The 25,008-nt window shown below is 41.5% G+C and overlaps 1 protein-coding gene across 1 annotated transcript in view; it reads right to left on the reverse strand.

The window, feature by feature from the left end:
* Window positions 1-6,067: 6,067 nt before the first annotated feature.
* MYO3B (myosin IIIB) overlaps window positions 6,068-25,008 on the reverse strand; it is a 193,975-nt gene continuing 175,034 nt past the window's right edge. Inside the window, exons 29-34 of the mRNA XM_075284187.1 lie at window positions 24,780-24,891; window positions 23,304-23,367; window positions 18,069-18,168; window positions 13,260-13,366; window positions 10,396-10,442; window positions 6,068-6,213 (exon numbers count right to left, since the gene is read on the reverse strand). Coding sequence (XP_075140288.1) covers window positions 6,084-6,213; window positions 10,396-10,442; window positions 13,260-13,366; window positions 18,069-18,168; window positions 23,304-23,367; window positions 24,780-24,891 — 560 coding nt within the window. The 3' untranslated portion in view covers window positions 6,068-6,083. The remainder of the gene's footprint in view (window positions 6,214-10,395; window positions 10,443-13,259; window positions 13,367-18,068; window positions 18,169-23,303; window positions 23,368-24,779; window positions 24,892-25,008) is intronic.

The following is a 25,008-nucleotide window of genomic DNA, read 5'->3' on the forward strand; positions in this document are numbered from 1 at the left end:
ATACTTTTTTTTTACTATACACCTCTCCGTCTGTCCAATGAATTGCCCCAAATCATGGACAACCCCTTTAACAGTTGTGCACATGCAGTATAAGCTCAACTGCAACAATAGCAAGGATTTGTGACATTTCTGTATACGTTCCGGAACGTTACTTTACAGCAATTAGAATATTCAATCCATCTAATACGAGACACTTTCAACCGCAGTTGTGTACAGATGACCTTGACTCAGATTAAATAATAACCTCTGAGTCCCCTTACAAGTAGGTCCCCACAAGTAGCTCTTGTGAACACATCAATTCATTTTGGTCTCCGATGCCGAGACGTTCCGCGCCTCAATCAGACCTCTCTATTAGTTTGTGTGCAGTCAACTACTTAGTGATTTGATGGCTTTGGTTAGAAGCCAATTTTCAGACGTCTTAGCTTTCATTCTTATCTCCACGTGGCAACAGTAGATCAAACGCAGTATATTAAAAATCACTCTGAAAGGAAGGCTTTAAAAAAAATGTTACATAAATTGCACTTAAATAGAGCCTATCAAAATGATTAACAATGCACAGCGGCTCAGACAGAAAAGACGTATGAGCCGCGGACCCCGCACCTCCCTCACTATGGCAGATACTATTTCAACTCCGTGGCATAATGCAATAAAGGGAGACTAAATGCTTCATTATTTACAGCAATAACTTCTGCTGGCTGGAGATAGAGCTAGTGTTCAACTTTTCACTAAATATGTGAAGAAAAAAAATGAACATAATCTAATTATTACAGTATAATGAACCAATAGTACATAATTTATTACGGTCGGCCATCCATATTAGATTCATCGGCTGACTTTGACAAGGCCGGCCAAGATTCCTCTTTATCCCTGATGGAAGATATCAGGAGTAGAGAAGGATTGGGCTGTTGGATTTCAACATGCCCTATCCTTTGGCTCTCAGGGAAGATAGTCATTCAGAACACAGGGTCAGGAGGTCGGACCAGCGTTTGGCTGCAGTTTTCTAAAATTTACGGAAAGCTTTAGCCATAGGAAACAATATAAATAATACGACTTTTCTTTTAACCCTTGTTTTGCGCAGCTGGGTATATAGTGCTCAGCAAACAGATGTCTCATATTTATGACCAGCCTAAGGCTTTGTACACATTGCAGTAGAGTCCTCCATTGGAGGATGTCGGAAATAACTTTTGTCCACGAGCTGTATTCCAGTTTATCCTCATTTAGAGGCTTAGCTTGAAGCTTTGGCACCCCAGTACAAAATTTACAATGAAGTCCCTGGCTGCTGTGTAACAGTTAGGGGGCGATCACACTCCCGTTGGTGTCCGCCCAGCAGCGTCCGTGGCTATTGTCCGTACAAGATTTTAGCAACGGACACTAGCTGGTCTGTTTGCAATTTCCATTCATTTCAATGGGATTTTATCTTGTGTCATTTAGTGTCCATTCACAACCATGTCCGATTTTTCAAGCGAACAAAAAAATCCTACATGCAGGACTTTTCTGTGCATTTGAAAAAACGGACAGTAAAGCATCCGGTTGTTTTTGTTTTTTTTTTAGCATTGAGGTCTATATGGGCAAAGGATATATAACAGACAATAAATGATAGTCATCAGTTACTGTCCGTTTGTGTACGTTATGATAGGTATTCATTTTTTTTATTTTTTATTTTAGACGGACACCAACGGTAGTGTGAACCCTACCTAAGCCATTACATTTACTGCTGACCAACAAACATCAAAGGAGGATTTGGCTAGTAATGTTTGTCGCTGTGGCTTTGTTAGAGGTTTCCTTTGAATTAATCTTAGACTACATTTGCAATTGCGTCAGAGGAAATCCCTGACAAGTTCTGCAAGCCTTACTTTTCATTCGGAGATGTTAGAGAATAAATTATGGACCCCATTATAGTCAAAGGGGTCCCTTGTGATCTGTTACCATATAGGGCTCACAATGTACATTTTTTCCTATCAATATGTCTTTGGAGTAAGGAAGGAAATCCATGCAAACACGGGGAGAACATACAAACTCCTTGCAGATGTTTTGTCCTTGACAGGATTCGAACCCAGGATTCTAGTGCTGCAAGGCTGCAGTGCTAACCATTGAGCCACCATGCTTTCCCCCCGATCTGTTGCTTTCTGTCACTGCTTTTCCTGTGACTGGAGACAAGGGCACAGATGTGAACATGGCTTTAGCCCCTTTATCATACCTCCCAACCGTCCCGATTTCAGCGGGACATTCACGATTTCGTTGACGTGTCCCGCGGTCCCGGTTGGAGGGAGGTATGTCCCGATTTCAACTCAGAGTTGAACACATACGCAACTAAAGCAAGGAGCTGTCACAGCTCAGCTCCTTGCTTCGCTGCTGCACTCCCGGCTACTGGCTGTGTAGGCGCGATGTGATGACCTCACATCGCACCTACAACTGTGTGCGAGAGAGAGAGGCGCGGAGAGAGCGGCGGGGGAGCGAAGAGAAGGTAAGTTTAATGTGTACACTGAGGTAGAACGTGAAACTGGGGGCAGATGAAGGAGAGGACGGCATGACACTGGGGGCAGAGATGGGGGACATGAATCTGGGAGCAGAGATGGAGGGGACATGAATCTGGGGGCAGAGATGGGGGGACATGAATCTGGGGGTAGAGATGGAGGACATGAAACTGTGGGCAGAAATGGGGAACATGAATCTGGGGACAGAGATGTGGGGACATGAATCTGGGGGTAGAGATGGGGGACATGAATCTGGGGACAGAGATGAAGGGGACATGAAACTGGGGGCAGAGATGGAGGGGGGACATGAAACTGGAGGCAGATGAAGGGTGTATATGAAACTGGGGGAGAGATAGAGGGGGGACATATAATTTACAGGTGACTGTAGGAGGATTATACTGTGTGCGGGCACATGGAAAATTAATGAAAATGGGCGGAGTCAACATAAAAGTGGGCGGGGCTAAATTTGCAGCACATTTTATCCCTCTTTCTGTTTTTCAAAAGTTGGGAGGTATGCCTTTATTACTATATCATCTTACAGGTTTGCAAAGAATCCCCTTCAGCCTAAGCAACCTACATTTCCCTATACTAATGTAGAAGTTTACTACAGGACTATCTTCAGAAGTCCAGCTGTTTTCCCAGAACGTATTCCATGATGCACAGCTAACTTTGCATCATGGGACATCCAGTATGGCAACACCTGCAGTATAAAAAGTGGTCGGTTCTTTCCCTGGAGCCCTTTATGGCTGTCTGACAGGTGGTGTACTATGTCAGGTTGCATTCTGTTCTGCATATCGTGAGACGTATCCCATATGTTGCTTGACTTGAACTTGTTAATCCCGCACATTTGGAACAATGGGGATTGCTAGCTACTTGTGCGCTGCAACAATTTATTTTTAACCCGCAGAACAATCCTATGAGAAACACAAACCTTTATGTTCTTTGAAGTAATAGGAGGCCGTGCAGAATAACGCTGCCTCAGTAGTTTTGATGTCAGCCTAAATGTGTCTTCAATAAAACCCGTCCGGCGCTATCATGGAGGAGTAAATGGAGATGTTTTGTTTATCCCACACTAAAGCTGTCTGGATGTGATTACTTTTTAATAAAACTAAGGCCAGGGCTCCCATCACGGCAAAGCTGCAAACAAAGGCTTAAAACTGCTACAACATACAGCTGTGTCACAAAAGGGGCCGGAAGCAGAGGCTGAAATCTCAAGATTTCCCCCTCTTGTTGAAGTGTTTATTGGACGATCATGAATGGGACATAGGAAACGCGGATGAAAGAGCAGCGAGAAAGAAAGAAGAAACATTTGACATGGAAGGAGACTTTGATCTCTTGATCCAGCCACTGCTGCAGGGCAGATTTTTAAGGATTGCTAAGAATACAGAAAAGACCTCAAGATTCCAGTTATTATAGTACAGCATTATAATATGGTGTAAGTACCGAGATACTGTATTACTTCAGCCCAGAAGTCATCTCAGAACAGAAGGAAGGAAGGCGGAGAGGAACAGGTTTTCTTGCAACTTTAGACCACATGGTCGCGATGTTAAGTTTTATTAGAATTATTTGTGTATGTAAACAAAACCCCTTCACAACCAATGTCTTACTCCTTAAGAAGTAGACAATTTTGAGCATTATGTTTGATGTTTTTGTTCTTTTTTTTCTGTTATAATACCATATATACTCGAGTATAAGCCAAATTTTTCATCCCAGTTTTTGTGCTGAAAAAGCCCCCCTCGGTTTATACTCGAGTCAGCAAAAAATGACCAGCCACAATATCAATGTATAGAATCTCCCATAAAATAGTGCAAAAAAAAAAAAATTAAAGAAAAAAAAAATAAATAAAAGCTCTAAATCACTCCTTTCCCTAGAATACATACAAAAGTAGAAAATGACTGTGAAACACATACACATTAGGTATCCCTGTGTCTGACAGTGCCCGGTCTACTGAATATAGGGGATCTGCTCAGGGAAGGGGCAGACAGACAACCAAAACACCCCCTCCCCTTCCCCAGCATCTACTGCACCCAAAAACTCCGACCATTTTAATTTTTGAAATTTTCCAGTAGCTGCTGCATTTCCCCCCCTCGGCTTATACTCAAATCAATAGTTTTCTGTGGTAAAATTAGGGGCCTCGGCTTATATTCGGGTCGGCTTATACTCGAGTATATATGATAATTCATTTTTATTTTATTAAGAATACATTAAACAAAAAATAAGATGTTTTTTAGGTTTATAGTTCTCAATATTTTGTAAATCTGCAAAATCACACCAACATAAATATAGGTTTCCTCTTTTGTTTTGGTCATTTTAGTCTAATATGCATTTTATCCATAGAAGCTTTTGCAAAAATGGCAGCCATATCAACTGTGTAGTGGCCTTGTATAGTGCTGCAGCTCTCTATCATTCATTTTAATGGGAAAAAGCTGCAGGGCCATTCTGGGACACTTCGTTATATACAGGGCTGTGGTGTTTCCACCATTGGTGTGGCAATTGGTCTCGTGCTGGTGGAGGCCACCAACAAGGCTCTAGGACTCCACCAGAACCAGACCTCCAACATTGAATGTACCAGATATGGCTTGATAAAAAACGGAGAACAGACACCGAGCGTACTATGGTGTAGCACCGTTAGGTATGGTATGGGGAATATTCATGAAAGATTAGGCCAGTTGGCCTCTCATCTTCAGATGTTGTGAGAATGTCACAACACCAACAACTGTATATACAAAGAAACCAAAGGCAATAGTGGCAGCGGTGGTTGCTAGCGGACACCGGAAAATCGGGCAAACACCGCGGAAAAGGAAAGCCCATAGCCCTGAAAAGAACCCCCACGCTCACTGGTACAAATGCATGACACAGTCCAGTGAACCTCAATTGAACTCTTTATTGGTAGAACAGTACGTTCCTCCGTAGCGGGCATTGAGACCTCGTGACATTAAACGTCACGCCCTGGTTTCATTTTCCACCAATCATCTCCAATGGCAAAAGTTTCTGACATGTATGATGTGAACTAGGAAGTTGTTTGCACTTGAGAAAGGGCTTTCTAAAGCCTGAAATGCGTTGTACTATTCTACCAATAAAGAGTTCGATTGAGGTTTACTTGACTGTGTCATGCGTTTGAACCAGTGAGCGCCGGGGTTCTCTTCAAGCTTTTGGGCCTTCCTTTTCCGCTGGCTTGATAAAACTCATGGTTGACTGAAAGTCTCCATGTATAAAATGATTTGGACATCACACTAAGACCTATTCTCAATATGGTGGATGGTGGATATCGGTGTAACACAATTCTCCTTAATGTGTATCCCTCTTGTTCAGTATATTGGACTATAAATTTGCATCGTGTGTGCTATGGTTTTATCCATTCTAATACAAAAACATGTAAAGCCCCAGGAACCTAAATCAGGCCTAAAGTGAAGTTCATGCTAGCGTCCACCATCCTCTATCTTTTGGCTTGAGTTTTCACAAGCCCTCGCCACGGCTCTGGTATCACTTGGAGGAGGGTAACTATTACAAGCTCCTAAGTATATCCATTTTAATAAATCCTCTTATCCCTGCAGTAAACAGAAAATATTCTTACCTCTTTTGAGTTAATCCAAATGAATGGACAGAACGTTAGCTAGAGGCAAAAAACGCTCCTTGCTCTGTCAAAGGGGTGCAGACTGATAGATCTTCCTCAGGTATGGAGTCGGCAGCTGATAATAGCTTGTAATATTCATCCTCGCCATCTAAAACTTTGATTTGGCTAAATAAGACAAGAAGGAAACAGCAAGTAATAGTAATTGACAGGATGAACTACTGAGTAGCGATTTCAAGATATCTCAAGGAGCAGGCAATTGCAAAATGAAAACAACATAAGGGTTCTGTATGTTCACACTAACTTTTTGACGCTGATTCTGGTGCACAAAATTTGTTGGAACCGACATGGAAAAACTTCTGAAGGAAAGGGCCTCACGTGGCGTAGATGCCGCGGTAAAAAGTCACTATGTAGTGGAAGGGATATCGTCACTCCATAGGGAGAGAACCACCATTCAGGTGTGTGGAGTCTTATTAAGCCATGAGCGCTCCACTGTGCAAAGGAACATGGGAAGAATATGCAAATCTGACTTCCATGATGTAATTAGGATGTCAGTGCCTCAAGTTTGCACACCAATAGAGGGCGCTGACTGAGAATGTGCAGGTCTATCTTCCTTGATGTAATTAGGAAGACAGAGTCTCAGTCAAGACATCCAATAGAAGGCGCTCCCTTTAACATCATGCCGACCTTCCCAGAGGCCTTTATTTGCAATGATGTTAGGATTTTACCAGATACAGTCTCTCAGCCAAGGACAGCTGTTTCAATGTATTTGCATCTCATCAGCTTGGCGCAGAGAGGACTGATCTGGCAGAGGTGAGAGGCTTAGACAGGGTTGAGGGCATATCATCACTCCATAGGGAGAGAACCACCATTTAGATGTGTGGAGTCTTATTAAGCCATTAGCGCTCCACTGTGCAAAGGAACATGGGAAGTGATTCTAGCGAATCCCATCCATCACAGTGGACAGTTATACCTATGGAAATTCTGGCGGTTTCCTATATGTGTAATGGAAGCAGAAAGTCCAAAGAGGAAACCTCTGTGAACTTTCTATAAACGTAACTGTGGTTAAAACTGTGATGCAGGACGATACATGGGCCTATCCTAAATCTTAATCCAATTGTTGTCAATGAGTGGAGTGCATTGAAGAAAGACTCCTCCTAGGTTGCTGGGGTTTCAGCACTGGAAACAGCCATGGGGTTGACCAGTATCGGACCCATGGTAAAATCCCAGGGTTCAGCCTCAGCTCTCTACCTCAAGGTCCAAAGTCAAAATATTCCAGTTAATTTTCCTACAAATATATTGCCTATGTGAACATACCCTAAAGGGTACATCGGCTGGTTTATGAGTAGAGTTCCTTTACATCGGGGGGGGGGGGGGGGGGCCTGATGAATTACGAGAAGTGACCTTATTTTAGTGGTTGGAAATGAAAAGCTTTGGACATTCTGTCTGTATTACAAAACTGACTGTATGCTAAAATGTGATGGTACTTGTATATATAAATATCCTATTATAGATTTCAGCTATCCCTTTAAGGGCCTTATTTGGAGTTTGATACTTTCCTAGATAATCTATCAGGATTTCAGACCAGATGGATAAAGTTTCTAGGCAGCAGATCCCATGACAGGTGTGCATTGTGCTGGACAGCTCCTATTGTTGTGGGCTTGACCAATCTTTAACCTACACATTCTATAGTGCTAAATCACCTCCAACAAGGTTAGTTGGGGGTCCAGCCCAACCATTGTGGAGAACAGGAAGGCCCATGCATAATGCAAATGAGAGCAATGGCAAACAGACCACCCCTGTGGTCAAACAATTAGGTTTATAAGGGTGCATGCCCCAATGGCACCCAATATCAGGGATCACTATATATCTACTGTAGCCTATAGAGACAAGAATAGCACATATTTATAATGATGCAAATAGATGCAAAGTGTGTTGGAACTCCAATGTCACTAGTGCAAAACCAGTCATGTTGCTGACATTGTAGTTCCTATAAACCTTGCACTTACTTGCACCTGAATTGTCCTTGACGTTTTATGCTGCAGAGCTTTCACTCTCTTGTATTCTTCTGTCGCAGTCAATAGAAGGGTCGGCTTATAAGAGCAAAACAAGAGCTGCCCAGATTTAGATGAATTGATCTGCCTTTTTAATAAAATCATTGCCAACCTTTCTGATATTTAAGCTCCTCCATGTTAAAGTAACAGGGGCAAAACTTCAATGTCAGCTACAAACCCTGGACAGGTGCGGTGCTGATTGGAGAAACAATACAGATTCTTCTTCCTAACCCTGGACAACCCCTTTAAAGAGCAGTTCTCCTAACTTGTAAATATCTCTCCTATTCTCTCAAGTAGTGGAAAACACAGAAGCTCCTAAATGATCTGCTCTTAAAGTTGCAGGGAGAAACGTCGTTCCAGCCAACTTGTGAACAATCCAAAAATGAATAACTTGGCTCCAGCGACAAAAGAGAAGGAAGTCAAAAGTAGTCCATCAATACCGGGTCCATTGCCAAAACTCAAGAGGTGTATAGATCGAGAAAAAACGCCTGCTTGTTCAATCCGACAATCGGTTCTTATTCATGGCTCACACATGGCAAGCAATTTTTCCCGTGTATACCGGACGTCCATTCAAAACGTGGTCATTTTTTAGGAATACACCTGCTATGTTTTTATAAAAGGACCCAATATTGATGGACTATTATTACTTTCTTGCGCTATGTTGCTGGTCCCACTTACAGGTCTATCCTGGTATTTACAATTTCGAAGACTATAAGGAAATATTTAGCCATTTTAATAATTTATTTATCAAAACCAGACAGTGAAATAGATCACTTTTTTTTCTCATTTGGTTTTAATTTCTGATTGTAGATTTTTTTTAAATTCTATTTCCTGTACATGATTATGGAGGCTGCCATCTTGCCTGAGCTTCTCCTCTGCCTTGTAACACTAGATTCACACTAGCGTTTGGGTTTCCGTCTTTTGGGTCCAGTGGGGGACCTGTAAGCCAGAAACTAAGTCGGGTTTCTGATTGGTTTCCACCAATATTGAACTTTTCTCTCTGTGTGGGACTGAGAGGTTTGAACTCTAGTGTGAACCTGGCATTTACAGCATTTAGTGATATGCTTTGCAGCATAGTCATGGCCATAGGCAAGAATACTCTGTCTGTAGTCAAGGTCTATGAGAGAAATTTTTTTAGGCATGTTTTTTTAAGGAGGGGGAATAGTGGATACAATGATGGGTCAATGATGGGTTTATCTATAGAGGTGTTATCCTCAATTGTAACTATGTTTATTATGTAAATAAGGGGACTGCTGTAGAATTGGTAAATGGTTGGCTGTTACTAGGTTTAGTGGCCAGAGTTATTTCTTAAATCTAGATGATGAGATGGAAAATATTTTTAATAATGATCAAAAACACTTCAAAAATCTGATTAACATAAAAATTTGGTTAAAAAAATAGGTAATTTTCTAGAAACACATTCTCTTTAGAGTGGACCTTTAACGTCCTCACTGATGTGCGGTATTATCGCCGGGCTGTGAGGAACACTGCCCTCTGACAGTAAAAGGCTATGGAAGAGTACTGTCGGGGGAAGGAAGGGGGGTGTTCCTTACCCCCCAGCAATGATGCTGAGCTGTAAGGCCAGCCTTTCTGACAGTGGAGAGATATCAGTGACAAAACTAACAGCTCCGATGGGGTAACATGGTGGCTCAGTGGTTAGCACTGTAGCCTTGCAGTGCTGGAGTCCTGAGTTTGAATCTGCCAGGAACATCTGCAAGGAGTTTGTATGTTCTCCCCGTGTTTGTGTGGATTTCCTCCCATTCTACAAAGACATACTGATAGGAGAAATGAAATTTACATTGTGATCCCAATATGGGACTCACGATATACATTAACCCCCCCCCCCCGATATCTCCAGCATCGGGACGCATACCGGGAAAGTCGCTGAATTCAGTGCACTGTTGGGTTTCTAGCGGTATAATACCGCACACCAATAAGGATGTGAAAGGTCCTGTTTAAGTATAGTCATGCTTTCAGTACCAACAGAGTTGCCTCCCCCCTCAGAGACCATTGATATGTAGATCTTTTCAGATACCAGAGTGCCCCTTAACTGCCTCAGAGTTCCCCTTTAATCTGGATTCATTCCTACTGAAACATTACTTGCTCCCTTTAGTCACCGCAGCCACATATGTAGCAGATTCATCTCTCACTTTTATAGGTGGGGGTCTCTCCACGTGTTAGTAAATCTCAGATACACATCCAGGGGCCAATATTAAACAATTTCCATGTTTAAAAAATTTCCCATTTTACCAAAGGACTTCTGTTTACAGTTGTTAAAATGAGCATAGATATTTACCCAAGTTTCCTCGGCTTGCGCTTGCTCCCTTGATATTCTAGAGTTCCCTGCGGGAAGGACCAAGAACACGCTTTCAGAAGCTAAGCAGGGAGTCGTTAATTTTTAATTCAAAGTGATTTTGTGTTGAATGCGAGCAGATGCTGATAATATCACAAGTCAAAGCAGAATTTTTTTGATCAAAGGGTTCAAGTGAGCCTGATGAAGCATGCATGTTGGTTTTCTTTGATAAACCACATCAATTATTCACCGTGAAAGGAGACATCCTGATATGAAAGCAACAGATAAAGGGCATAGGCACATGTTCAGCCAGCACAGTGCTAAGAGAGGGGATGGAGAGATGGGCTGTTACAATGGAGGAAGGAGGGAAAGGTTGAAGACATATTAAAAGGAGCAAGCAGCGATCCTCAACACTAGAGTACTTAAGAGAACGCCATATTTATTCAATGAAATGAAAGATCTCCATGAACATCCCAGGATGCCCCTTTTTTACTCAAAAACTGCGATATTATCATCTAAGGGAAATTCGAAGCAACTGAAAAAAATTCTAAAATTAGGGAATTTGGAGACTCTCAAATCAAATTTATAAAAAAATTTATAAAAATATGTTAGTAGATTTGCAATACAATTTAATTTGTTCTTTTGGCACTTTTTAATGTAATATTCTGTCTACGGCTAGGTTAATATCTGCGTTATACGTTTTGTCAGATGCCTCTGGTGCCCCAATGAAAAAGTATTCTACCCATTACCGGACAACATTACACATATGCAATCAACCCCATTAGGGTCTGTTGGGTTCTGTTGGGGTCAATGAATCTGTATCTTGCGTCCAGTGTAATCCAGTCCAATACTGGAATAGAGAAATGGAGTGAAAGCTGCACATGTGAACCAAACCTAACTACTGCCCGAAATATACTGTTGTTGGAGGTACGAGCTTGTACCTTCTTCATATGAAATAAACTTGCATGCATGTTATAGGGAAGCTGGGGTTGGGAGAGCAAATATCAACAGGAAATTGGACATATACAGTGAAGGAAATAAGTATTTGATCCCTTGCTGATTTTGTAAGTTTGCCCCCTGACAAAGACATGAACAGTCTATAATTTTAAGGGTAGTTTAATTATAACACTGAAAGATAGAATATCTGTAGAAATTTTTATCAATTTATTTGCATTTTGCATAGAGAAGTAAGTATTTGATCCCTCTGGCAAACAAGACTTAATACTTGGTGGTAAAACCCTTGTTGGTGCGCACAGTAGTCAGACGGTCTTTTGTAGTTGATGAGGTTTACGCACGTCAGAAGGAATTTTGGTCAGATCATCTCTAAATCATTAAGATTTTGAGGCTGTCGCTTGGCAACTCAGAGCTTCAGCTTCCTCCATAAGTTTTCTATGGGATTGAGGTCTGGAGCCTGGCTAGGCCACTCCATGACCTCAATGTATTTCTTTCTGAGCCACTTCTTTGTTGCCTTGGCTGTATGTTTTGGGCCATTGTCCTGGTGGAAGACTCAGCCACGACCCATTGCCGGACGGAAGGAGGTTGTCACTCAGGATTTTATGGTACATGGCTCCATCCATTCTCCCATTGATGCAATGAAGTAGTCCTGTACCCTTAGCAGAAAAACACCCCCAAAACATAATGTTTCCATCTCCATGCTTGACCATGGGGACGGAGTTCTTTGGGCCATAGTCAGTATTTCTCTTCCTCCAAATACGGCGAGCTGAGTTAAGGCCATAGAGCTCAATTTTTGTTTCATCTGACCACAGCACCTTCTTCCAATCCCTCGCAGAATCATCCAGGTGTTCATTGGCAAACTTCAGACAGGTCTGCACATGGACCTTCTTGAGCAGGGGGACCTTGTGGGTACTACAGGATTCTAATCCATTACGGCGTAATGTGTTACTCCAGCGATCCCAACTGCCTTCAGATCCTTAACAAGTTCCCCTGTGTAGTTGTAGGCTGATCTCTCACCTTCCTCATGATCAAGGATACCCCAAGAGGTGGGATTTTGCATGAAGCACCAGATCAATGTCGATTGACAGTCATTTTGTATTTCTTCCATTTTCTTACTATTGCACCAACAGTTGCCTCCTTCTCACCCAGCATAGTCTTACTTGTCCCTGACATCCTTAGAAAGCTCTTTGGTCTTGCCCATGATGTAGAGGTTAGTGTCTGACGGATTCATTGAGTCGTGGACAGGAGTTTTTTATACAGGTGACAATATAAGACATTTGTGGGGGCAACACAATGGCTCAGTGGTTAGCACTGTAGCCTCGCAGCGCTGGAGACCTGGGTTCAATTCCTGCCAGGTACAATATCTGCAAGGGGTTTGTATGTTCTCCCCTTGTTTGCGTGGATTTCCTCCCATATTCCAAAGATATACTGATAGGGAAAAATGTACATTGTGATTCCTATATGGGGCTGACAATCTACATAAAGAAAAAAAAAGGCATCTGTTTTTAATGCAAGTACCGAGTTTAGTGGGAATGTCTAACTGGTCTGTAGGAGCCAGAACTCTTAGTGGTTGGTAGGGGGTCAAATACTTATTTCTTTTTATTTTTGATATTCTATCTCTCACTGTTAAAATTAACTTACCCTTAAAATTATAGACTGTTCATGTCATTGTCAGGGGGCAAGCTTACAAAATCAGCAAGGGATCAAATACTTATTTCCGTCACTGTTCATCAGGGTCTTGACTTGCTATCCAGCAAGTGAAGTTCAGGAAATATTATGTTATTTTGTTGGGTTATTGATATTGTATTTGTAGAACAGTTGCAGTTGTATACACACTTGATATCTACTGAATCTCAATCTTTTTATCCACGGAGTCCAAGCTCCTCCAGACTAACACTCCTCCTACCACTCACATTGATTTGGTTGTAGTACTGGCTATCCTCGGGGCTGTTCAATGTCTTCGGCTGTTGACAACGTCTTCTTGTTGCTCTCAACTTTTTTTCAAAATATTGTTCTGAGCCTGAAACAAGAGAATGAATTGTCGTGTTTTACACTATTAAACAGTATTGTGTAAGTATTGAATCATTTGTACTGTCCACTTCTAAAATCATGAGAAATCCATTTAATACGCAACTTTTTTACATTTCTATAAGATGTCGGTGCTCTAATAGATTCTTACAGGGCACAAATGTTTTCCCCTAATACCTTGTGGCCATTCTCACTGCTAAGAGACTGATTCATATTCAGTCCAATTTGGGAGTTTTATTACAGGAGTAACAAGCAGTTTGGGCGTTCAAAACTGGCCAGCAAAGTTGTGAATACAACTCTGGGTTACAATGTAGGCAATCTGATGTTGCCTTAGGGGTGGACAAGGCACATCTCCTGGAATTATTGCAGCGGGAACCATCTGCCCTAATATTCTAGGATGCAGTGGCATTCTTTAGGGGTTTTTTTAAGTGGTTATTCGGGGATATATAATTTTTTGCAGTGCATTTATTGCACTGTGTAAAGATGTCTACTCTGTTGAAGATGGTCCCCTGGTGCCCCATGAATAGCTTTGGAGTGTCCGAACGCTGCCCCAACTCTAGCATGAAGCTGATGTTAAACTTACTAATTTAGGCAACCACTTGGCAGTAGAGATGAGCGAACACTGTTCGGATCAGCCGATCTGAACAGAACGCACCCATAGAAATGAATGGAAGCACCTGTGACGCTGACTTTGCTGGCGGCCAGCCGACGTCACAGGTGCTTCCATTCATTTCTATGGGTGCGTGCTGTTCAGATCGGCTGATCCAAACAGTGTTCGCTCATCTCTACTTGGCAGTATTATTTATTATAGCATTCTACTATTTAAGTGACTTTGAAGTGAGTTTGGTGGTGATAGACTCTAAGGCTCTGTATAAAGGGGTCACCGACCACCTGAAAGATGAGTACATTCTCACTTGTCGGATTATCGTCACTTTTATGCAGAATTATATATGCTCCTCTGTTGTTAGCACACCGCCTTATATAAGTGGGGCTGTGTACTGCTAATAAATAAAAACTGTATGAGGATGAATGTATTTGCAGCGATATAACCTATTATGTAATACAGATCTATAGATATCTGTATAATGGGGTTGCACCATATGCTTCACATAATTTATAGAAGATTCTCTTCTACCAGCTCGCCCCCTCCACTAAGGACTTTTATATGAGAACCAGACCATTCCAGGACTTTTTCATGACCAGTAATACTGTTCTTTGTACTGGATTTCATATTCCTCCACCATAAACCATATAATTTATAGCTGTAAGATTAGACACTTAGGCGTTACTAAAGCAGTCAACTCTCTGATAACAAGGTACAAACAATGATTTTAAGATGAAAGAGACTACGGGAAAAGCATATATAATATCATTACCATCCAATTACTGAGATAAGAGCTTTTATACAGTGCACATGTGATGGTGCGACCCAGGAATACCGAGCAAATTGGGTTTATAAGCTACAATGTTGGGTGAGGTGAACACAAAATAGATAGCATTAAAAAACATAAGTACCTAGCTGTACATACACTGTATATACACTGTCACAATGAGTTAGGGACGATGCAGTCATGTTATTGTCATTATTATTACATGATGACATGGGCAACAAATATGACAAATGGGAACTACAATAATAGATGATAAACCCAGTGATGTCACAGTATAGGGATAACAAACACAGTTATGTCACACTAAAGGGATAATATATGCAGTGATGTCACAATACAGGGATAATATATGCAGTAATGTCACAATACAGGGATAATATATGCAGTAATGTCTCAATACAGGGATAATCCACATAGTGATGTCACAGTACAGGGATAATACACACAGTGATGTCACAGTACAGGGATAATATATACAGTGATGTCACAGTATAGGGATAAAAAAAACACAGTGACGTCACAGTACAGGGATAATACACACAGTTATGTCACATTAAAGGGATAACATATACAGTCATGTCACAAAGGTAATAAGCAGTGGGAAGGTAACTCAGTAGCAGCAATGGTGCGGTTCCAATCAGAGACACAAAACTGTAGCCATATAGGTTTATTTAAAAAAAACTTTGCAAAATAAATAAACCCTCACATCAGGCACAAAAATGAGCAAAATAAAATACAGCCTTAACTTCAGGCAAAACGGTGTGAAACAAAATCTTGCTCATCTGAGCAGTACAGTAAATCGTACCTCTACGGGGGGCTTGCTACCAACCACACAAATCAACCAAAGAAAGGACAATACTATCTCAGCAGTCTCACAGTGTCAGGACAGACCCAGGCACTTCCTCTCGCTCCCAGGATCTGCCTTGAAGTGCAGGCTCTGCAGCCTTTTTTGGCACAGGAATGAGCCTATGACCCACACCTGGGCTGAGGCCTATTCCAGACTGCCACTGGACCACACATGAGCTAGAAATATATATATGTCTATATCTGTATCTATGTATTGTTTTGCAGACTACAACACAACACTGCATGCACGACCAGATATAAGGATGTCAATAACTCCAAACTGAATTACATATTAGGGTGGGTTCAGACTACCATTACTATAGTCCATGCTACCATCCATCATCAGATGAGGGCTTTCAATAGATTAAATCCTTGTGCAATTTTTTTTATTGTTGCACGTCCCCACTTTTTTGGCAAATCTCAGCCGAGTTTAGCATGGAAAAACCACCTGTCAGGTTCCCTTCCCATCTCATCCACTATGCCGCTACTGTACATTGCATTGCACTCAGGGCTATCAGTGATGGTCGCTAAAATCTACATGAAACCTTTATAGGGCAATTCCCCTGCACACTACCATGTTTTCCTTATGTATTAGCTGATAACCCATGTTAATTATATTTTGATATCATATTAATATTCTTATTTATCCAGAGCATGCAATTTTGATTATGTTCTCATTACTTTTGATCTTCATTCCTTAAATGACATGAAGCAGCGGAGCCAGCGTCCTATTCAAAGCTTCATATTACGTACCATAAGTGCTGGAGGCGAAATCATATCGGAGGCAGCACTAAACGCCATCATAACATGGAAACATGTTCATTAGCAATAGTTTGATACAGCCAAACAGCTACAGACTACTAAAGCTTCGGGTCGCATTTTTACCATGCCCATAAGGATCAACTTTTCATATTGATCAAGACTGCTTCGGAATGACAGTCATATCTAGGCAGGCTGACTTGTAGGTGCCATATGCCATAGGCCATAATCCTTAACACAAGAAAAATTTATTTTCACCATAGAGGCTCCAAAATGAAAATCATTCTTATTTTCAGGTGCAGTGTAGCCAAAAAGGATGAACTGTTGTAGACGGGTCTCAGAACAGAAGTGCTGACCCACTATTTTACTATTCAACCCTGTAGGCTACGTTCACATCTGTGTTGGAGACTCCGTCACAATATGCGTTGACAATCGCCAGACGAAAAAGTGCAGCAAATCCAACGTCTGGTGCTTCAGTTTAAAAGAAGGAACCTCCAATAGATCCCATTATAGTCAGCGCCGCACCTCCCATGAGGCGACCTGAAGCTTCAGGCGGCGCTATGCCAGGGCCTCGGGAGGGCAGCATTTTTGCTGACCTAAGCCAGTCCAGGACAAGCTGTTCTGGACTGGCTTAGCGTCACCGTGTCTGCAGCCCGACATGGGAAGCGAGCAATGTATTGGGGCGGCCCTGCTGGACGCAGCGCTGCTCCAGCGGCTGCCCCTCGCACTCAGGCAGAGAGCAGGTCCTCTCCCTGCCTGCGAACTCCGCTCGCTCAACTCAGCCCCACCCCCTTTCCGCTCGGCCCCGCCCCCTTTCCGCTTCCACCCCCCTTCTTGCGATCCTTTCCGCCCCCTCAGCTCCGCCCCCTCCTCCTCCTCCCCTCAGCTCCTCACCCCTAATTATAGTCATTGGAGAACCAGAACAATGGACAGATGTCAACATAACATACCCTTGGATGGAATGTATTATCAGAAAATACCCTATTCACCTATTGTTTAAATAGATTAACAATATTCTATGACCATTTATTGAGATTTTTATTTCATTTTCCACCTCTTGAGGATTCAGTGATTTTTTTTTTTATATTTTTGTTTTTTCCTCCCCATCTTCCAAGGCCAATACTTTTTGATGTTCTCTCTTGACATAGTCATATGAGGACTTTTTTTTTTGCAGAATATGTTGTATTTCTTATCAGCATCATTTAATTCTCTGTACAGTATTGTGGAACGGTGAAAAATTATTTGTGGAGTTTAATAGGAAAAATACAATTCTGCCAATGCGTTTTGGTACTGAACTTTACAATACTTCCTGTTCTGTAGAGATCACTTCTCAGCAGTTATTTCATCATCACAAGTAGGATTACCAATACAGGTGAAATCTATATAAAGATAACACATGGTCTACCATTCACAGTAGGTGACATCACATCTGACCTTATCCCCCGCCCTGCATACTGACCCCTGCAAAGGTCATTGAGCATGCTCAGAACACTCTGCCATAGAAGTCAATGGGGCAGATTTATTAAAACCAACGCAATTCAGAGAAATCAATCCCAAATTAAATTCTATTTTTCAGGAGCAAAATAAACATCTACAGCCAATATTTGAGGCCTTATAGTACTAAAATATTTTCCATGCGCAGTTTCCATACATTCTTGTTCTTAGCTGTATTATATTAGGATTGAATATATAATTTACCTGTACTTCTCCGAGATCCAAGGATATTGAAATGCTGCCTGCCGCTGTCCATGTCTATGTTGTCTGCATTATGTATGGTTAAAACATCATAATTTTTAAACTGAAATAGAAAAACATATATGAATTAATATTTTAACAAAATTCCTGACCAAATCCTTAAACCACATTGGTCACCAATAAGTATTTGGACACCTGTAGTAGAATAGAAACACAACATTTATTCCTATCCAATAGTTGGTAGACCCCAGCAGATGCTTCCTTACGGATGGTATTGATCGACACAATACTCCCGGATGCCTGGTGATACTCCTGGTGTATGTGAGCCATCGGTTGGGTGCGGTTTCTCTGGCCAGCACTCGTCGGTCTCTATCTCCCAGTTTCAGGGGTCTGCCGACTTGAGGCATATTCCGACAATCACCATTCACCTTCCACTTCGTAATCACATAGGACACTGTAGATTTTGGGTAATTCAGTTCGCTTGCTATGTCGCTTAAGGATCGACCATTTCTGTGGTACCCCACAATTACCACTTTCTCAAAATCAAACAACTCTGCACTTCGTGGCATCTTGCATCTGACTAAGGCCAATGCTGTTTCCTATTTAACAGCAGAAGGCGTGACGTACATCACGACCACAGATATCTTCATTTGTGTGGGTGTCCAAATAGTTATTGGTAGACGGTATACAGTACAAACAATACCTATCAGGATCCTTTAATTTTCTTTCAGTAGTAATATCAACCTCCTTCCTCAGATGAAATGACCCTCTGCATTCATTCTTCTGACTCATGTCTGCACTCTTCTGTGTGTGATATGTGCACTAATGTAATAACACCTGTCATCCCTTCATAAAATGGTTTTCTGGGACCAAGGCTCATAGTACATGACGGTGTGGGATGTCGGTGTGCTAGACGCTATATACATAGATAAGAGCTAGAATACTGACCCATTTTACTGTAATGTCCCCATACACATGGCTGGGGATGAACGAACCAGATTCAACCCCAATGTTCACCAAAACCCAATACTGTAGGGTGTTCAACCGCAAACCAGAACTAAAACTGTTATAATTCAAATATAATAAGTGGAGGCTTGGGGGAGGTGTGAAAACATAATAAACTGTTCCACTCATCTCCCCCACCTCTTCTGAGCCTTCTCACCCCCCAGAGTCCTTTTCCAAACTCCTGGAAGAGGTCAGCACAGCCCATGTGACAGCTGAGGCCTAGTCACAGGCCTCAGCCTTAACTTTGGGCTGCATGACGTCACCCAAGAGGACCCCAAAGTATAATACAATAGTTTCATTTCCGGTTTGTGAATGATAACAAATTTGTCAATGTACCTGCCCCCAACACACCCTTACTACGCCCCCTTTTGGGAAGTGGTATGGGCAGTACAATAATTATGTCACAACTGGCATTTAAAAGGTTTAAACCCGAGATGTGTGACTTTTTTATGCCAGAAAACTGGTGTAAAATAATAAATCTTGACCTATGTATCATCCTTGAGGCCCAGTTGCAAATGTCACCTATGCACCACCTACAGCTATGTCTGCCCCTATCCAGAAAGAAGGAACACTGCAGTAAATGGGGGTCCCAGGTGTTGAACTCCCCGCCAAGGATAGGTTATTAAGTTTTGGAAAATCCCCTTTACCCAATTTTGAGCTAGGGGTAGATATATCTGTACAGAATATTATTTAAAGAGTGGGCTGCTAATATTCAGGGGGCAACAAGCGGTCTGGGGTATTTCAGCACCCCCTACATGTATTAAGGAAAAGCATAAAACTCTCAATCCGTATGAGAAAAACCGCCATCGGAGCTAATTTTAGAGTTTTCGTTTGCCTAACATTCAAGCTTATTAGTGTTAAATAGGCCATGGAGAAAGTTATTGTAATATGAGGGACTGGGAATGAAAAAAGGAATGACTTTTATTATATTACCATGTATAGGTAGGTTTGCTAATTTCTGTAATTTCATGGATGAAAACAATCGAAAAGATTATATTAACAGATAACAATCTAAATTAGATGTACAAAACTACCGCTATAAACTAGTAGAATGTACTACGCTTATGGGAAGGAGGTTCAGGGGATGATCAGCTTTCTGGGCAGCTTAGACACGGACTACTAGGGATATATCTATACTAAGCATAGACTATTAGAAATTTACATTATTTCATTATATCTTGTATCATTTCCAAAAATGCAACAATTCTTAGGAGAGGAGGTCAAGTGTAAGGAATTGTGGGGCCCCAAAGCAAAACCGGCTCTATGATGACCTTCAGCAGTAAGTAGGTAACTTAAAGTGCAACATGGGACTTAAGTAGTTATGCCCAATCCTTAAGGGGTTGTCCGGGGCATTTAAATTTACTTACTCGATCTGGCAGATGATGGTGATGGACCCAGAGGTTCCAGCCCCGGGTTATGTGTTTGGAAATAGTGCTTTGACCCCCAGGTCGCTTCGCCCCTTCCTGCCTTCCCAATCTCACAGGTAATTAATTATAGGGGTTGGCCACTTTCACACCAATACTGAGAATCAAATTGTTGTAAAATGTACAATTTTCCAATATACTTTCTGTATCAATTCCTCACGTTTTTCTAGATCTCTGCTTGCTTTTATTCACTCTGCTTACTTCCACCAAATAAAAATCAGTCCATGATCATGTGATATACAGTCCATGGTCATGTGATATACAGTCCATGGTCATGTGATGGACACACAGGTGCACAGCTCGTTATAGTCATAGCACAATAATCAGATATCTGCCAGGTAACAAGCTGAGCACCTGTGTGTCCATCACATGACTATGGACTGTATATCACATGACCATGGATTATATATCACATAACCATGGACTGTATATCACATGACCATGGACTGTACATCACATGACCATGGACTGTATATCACATGACCATGGATTGTATATCACATGACCATAGACTGTATATCATTTGAACATGGACTGTATATCACATGACCGTAGATTGTATATCACATGACCATGGACTGTATATCACATGACCATGGATTATATATCACATGACCATGGATTATATATCACATGACCATAGATTGTATATCACATGACCATGGACTGTATACCACATGACCATGGACTGTATATCACATGACCATGGACTGTATATCACATGACCATGGACTGTATATCACATGACCGTAGATTGTATATCACATGACCATGGACTGTATATCACATGACCATGGATTATATATCACATGATTATGGACTGATTTTTATCCACTGGGAGTAACAATAATAAGTGAAAGCAAGCAGAGATCTAGAAAACTGTGAGACATTGATACAGAAAAATGATCACATTTTCATTATATAAACAATAACATTTGCCTCTCAATATTGGTCTGAAAGTGGACAACCCTTTTAATTATGCCAGCCCCATAGCAAAGGTAATTAATTACAAGTGAGATTGGGAAGGAGGGAGCAACCCAGGTGATGGTGGAGTGATCCGGGGGTTGGATCGCTGCTTCCGATCACGTCATCTGGAGATTGTGGCGATCAGGTAAGTAAATTTAATCTCCCTGGACCGGATATTTCTACCAGACCAGCTGATTAAAGGGGCACTCTGGAAGCAGACAAGGTCCGTATATTGTGCAGTGGCTGTAAATGGTCCATTTCAAAAGGGCATGAGTTTCAGTAACTAGGTAAGGCCACTACACAATGTAAGGCATCAGCGGAGTCAGACCCCACCAATCTTATATTGATGACCTACCCTGAAGACTGGTCATCAATATTAAAGTCCCAGAAAACCTCTTTGATTTTCCATTGTATGGTTTTTTTTTACTCAGCCCATATATTATCTTTAGCTATCACTCACTTTCATTGGGACAGATTTATAAAGACTGGTGTTTTGTACGCCGGTCTTCATAAAGGGCCTAACAGACCAAAGACATGCTGGAGAAACTCCAGCTTCTTAATAAATCAGGAGCACACCCATGTGCCAGAATGCCAATCTATACCAGTCAGGACAGAATGGCGAGATGGCACAGAACAAGGGATGTGGAGCATCTTTGGTGCAAGAACGGACAATGTGACAAAGATTGCACCAAAATTACACCAATCTATGCTGGAAAATTTTGAGCTTAATCTGTTCTTCTGCTTCATCATAGGAACAGAAAAACATACTGTATTTTGAAATAAAATGGACCCGGACATCAAAGAATCTCAAAGGACCTCATTGACTATAACGGGGTCTGTCTTGTAACCTTTTTTGTTGTCACTGACAGTGCTGGACTCTCCTCGATTTCAGGTGGACTCTGCTCTGGTTGGACTCTGATCCAGATACATCCGTAGTCATAACCAATGACAATAGCAATGACCCAAACTAGATATTCCCCAGAGATCAAAAAGTGAAGTAGTAAGAACATTGATCCAGAGACTAAAGTATAAGAGAAGGAAGCCCGCAGACTCGTAGCAGCTTGCAAACTTGTTAACCTCATTCTTGCCAACACAAGGAACCCAGTCTGCACAGGAAATAGTTAACCAGCAGCCGATACGATGGGATATTTTTGAGAGCTAGCTCCTTCACAAACCATTTTTATAAACTCGAAATCTCCAGGCACATTATGCGCTATCCGGTCCCCCCCCCCCCCCTCGTGTTTCATTTGTATCAGCAAAAAGCTATAGGAAGGTATTAATCTGCTTAACATTTCTAAGTACATCATCCAGCGGATTTTGATTTTTTTTTTATCTTACATATGCTCTACAGAGTTACTGGCAAAAAAACTGTACATTTTCTTCATTTCATCCTTTCAACATCAAATGGTAAGCAGCAAAAATTGGATCAAACTTCAAAGCTTGTACTGTGCTCCAAGTCACAGAAAGACTCCTCCATTTCACATATTGAATTCGAGCAGGATATCAAAGTGCTACCAAAGAACCTGAGGTCTTTACTAAAATAGAGGCTGTAACATCTGTAGCTAAGCGGAGTGCACAGACACACCACCTCGGGGAGCAGCTCGCGTTTTATTCTCCGCAGCAAATTTTCAGCCTTTTGATACTCTCTTTTCACTGTACCTCCCTGTCTTTCCACAGAACTCAAGTTCTTAGCAAGCGGGGCCTTTGTCTCAGAGACTTCAAAACATAACTAACGGTTTCATGTTCACATGGCTCAGCCAAATAGCCGTGAACACAACTATGAACAGGAGACGGAGGAATGCAGAGTAACAATGGCGTGCTCAGAGCCCCCACGTAAGACTACCTGCTCCAACTGCTGGTCCAGGCTGTTAGACTCTGTGAAATGAGTAGTGTCACCATTCTCTTGCCTGGGAGAACAGAAATGAGATAAAGTGATTTATAAGCAAGGAAATACAACGACTCAATACATTCACTTTTTATCAAAGTACAGGAAATGGGACATTTTATGGACTAAATTTGTGCCCCCCTTACTTTATTCGTGTTTAGATTTTTATTGAAGTTAGGTAAAGTTTGGTTTGTAGCCAAATACGCAACAGTAAAAAGCTATATAAAGTAGGCTCTAGATCAGAAATGGCCAACGATACCATGGGGGGCTCAAACCATACTTAATACAACCAGGTTATGGGGTCAGCAGTGACATGAGTAAGGTTTTTTTTGTATTTTTTCTAGGTATTAATATACAGTACAGTGCAAAAGTTTCTGGTAGGCGTGCTTTAAAAAATAGAGGGGTTAATAGTTTAATTTTGTCAATTAACAGAATGTAAAGTGAATGAAGAAAAGAGAAATCTAAATCCCATCAATATTTGGTGTGACCTTTGCTCTTTGTTTTCCACCAATTCTTCTCAGTACACTTGAAGACAGTTTTTAGTAGAACTCAGCAGGGAGATTGTTCCCATTGCCATCTTGGAGCACAGATCTTCTGTGGATGTAGGCTTGCTCCAATCCGTCTGTCTCTTCATGTCATCCCAGACAGACTGGACGATGATGAGATCAGGGCTATATCTGTGAGGGCCGTATCATCACTTACAGACTCCTCCTCCAAAGGACAAAGGTCACACCAAATATTGATGGGATTACATTTTTCTTTTCACTTCACTTTCATCTGTTAAGTGTCAAAAATAAACGACTGACCCTATTATTTCTGAAAGCATTCTTACTTTGTAGTATTTTACACACCTAAAATATTACTTTCCAAGGCTTTGCTCTCTAATCTAGACAACCCTCTCTAACTGCAGAAAAAGTGTGACAAAGTGGGACTTGTCACTCCAGAAATGAAGGCTGGAGCTGGAGAATGGTTAGGGTTGATTATAGCAGAAAGCAAAGCCCCAGCACGAGAAGAAACACCCTAAAGCCTTTCCAGCTAATTGTCATAAGAATAAAACACTGATTTTATGAAAATAGAGCTGCAATGCAGAATAAGAAAGACATCTTTGGGAAGTCAAGAAGCCGCCCTACAAGGTAATGTCGTCAGTCTAAGGGAGCCTTCACACGATGTAACGCTGCGCTCATTCTGATCGTAAAAACACGTTCAGAATGAGCGCATAAAAAGCAGCTCCCATTGACTTGAATGGGAGCCGGCATACGTGCGCTCCTCATTGAAATCAATGGGAGGCTTTTTTCCTTATGATCCCTTTGATTTGGAACCGACCGGACATAGAAAATGGTGGCCATACTGAACTCTAAGAAGAACATTGCTATAAAATGTTTTGGATTTTTTTTGCGTATAAGTGGAGTATAAGTCATTGAAGATGTAACTTACCATTTTCTGTTGCTATATACGCTGCCTGTCCTGCCTAGAGATCCGTCTGTGAATGTAGCTGGTGTGCTCTTTATTATAATATAATTCTTTCTGGCCACATAACCCTTAAAAGCTGAAAAGAGAGAAAAAGTCAATACTAGTACAAAGTGTACAAACAATAAGGAATGTTAAAGGGGACTAAAGCTAAGGCTGTATTCACATGTCTAAATTTTGTACCCATGGCTGATCC

Source organism: Leptodactylus fuscus, chromosome 8 (genome assembly GCF_031893055.1).
Source record: "Leptodactylus fuscus isolate aLepFus1 chromosome 8, aLepFus1.hap2, whole genome shotgun sequence".
NCBI classification, from domain to species: domain Eukaryota; kingdom Metazoa; phylum Chordata; class Amphibia; order Anura; family Leptodactylidae; genus Leptodactylus; species Leptodactylus fuscus.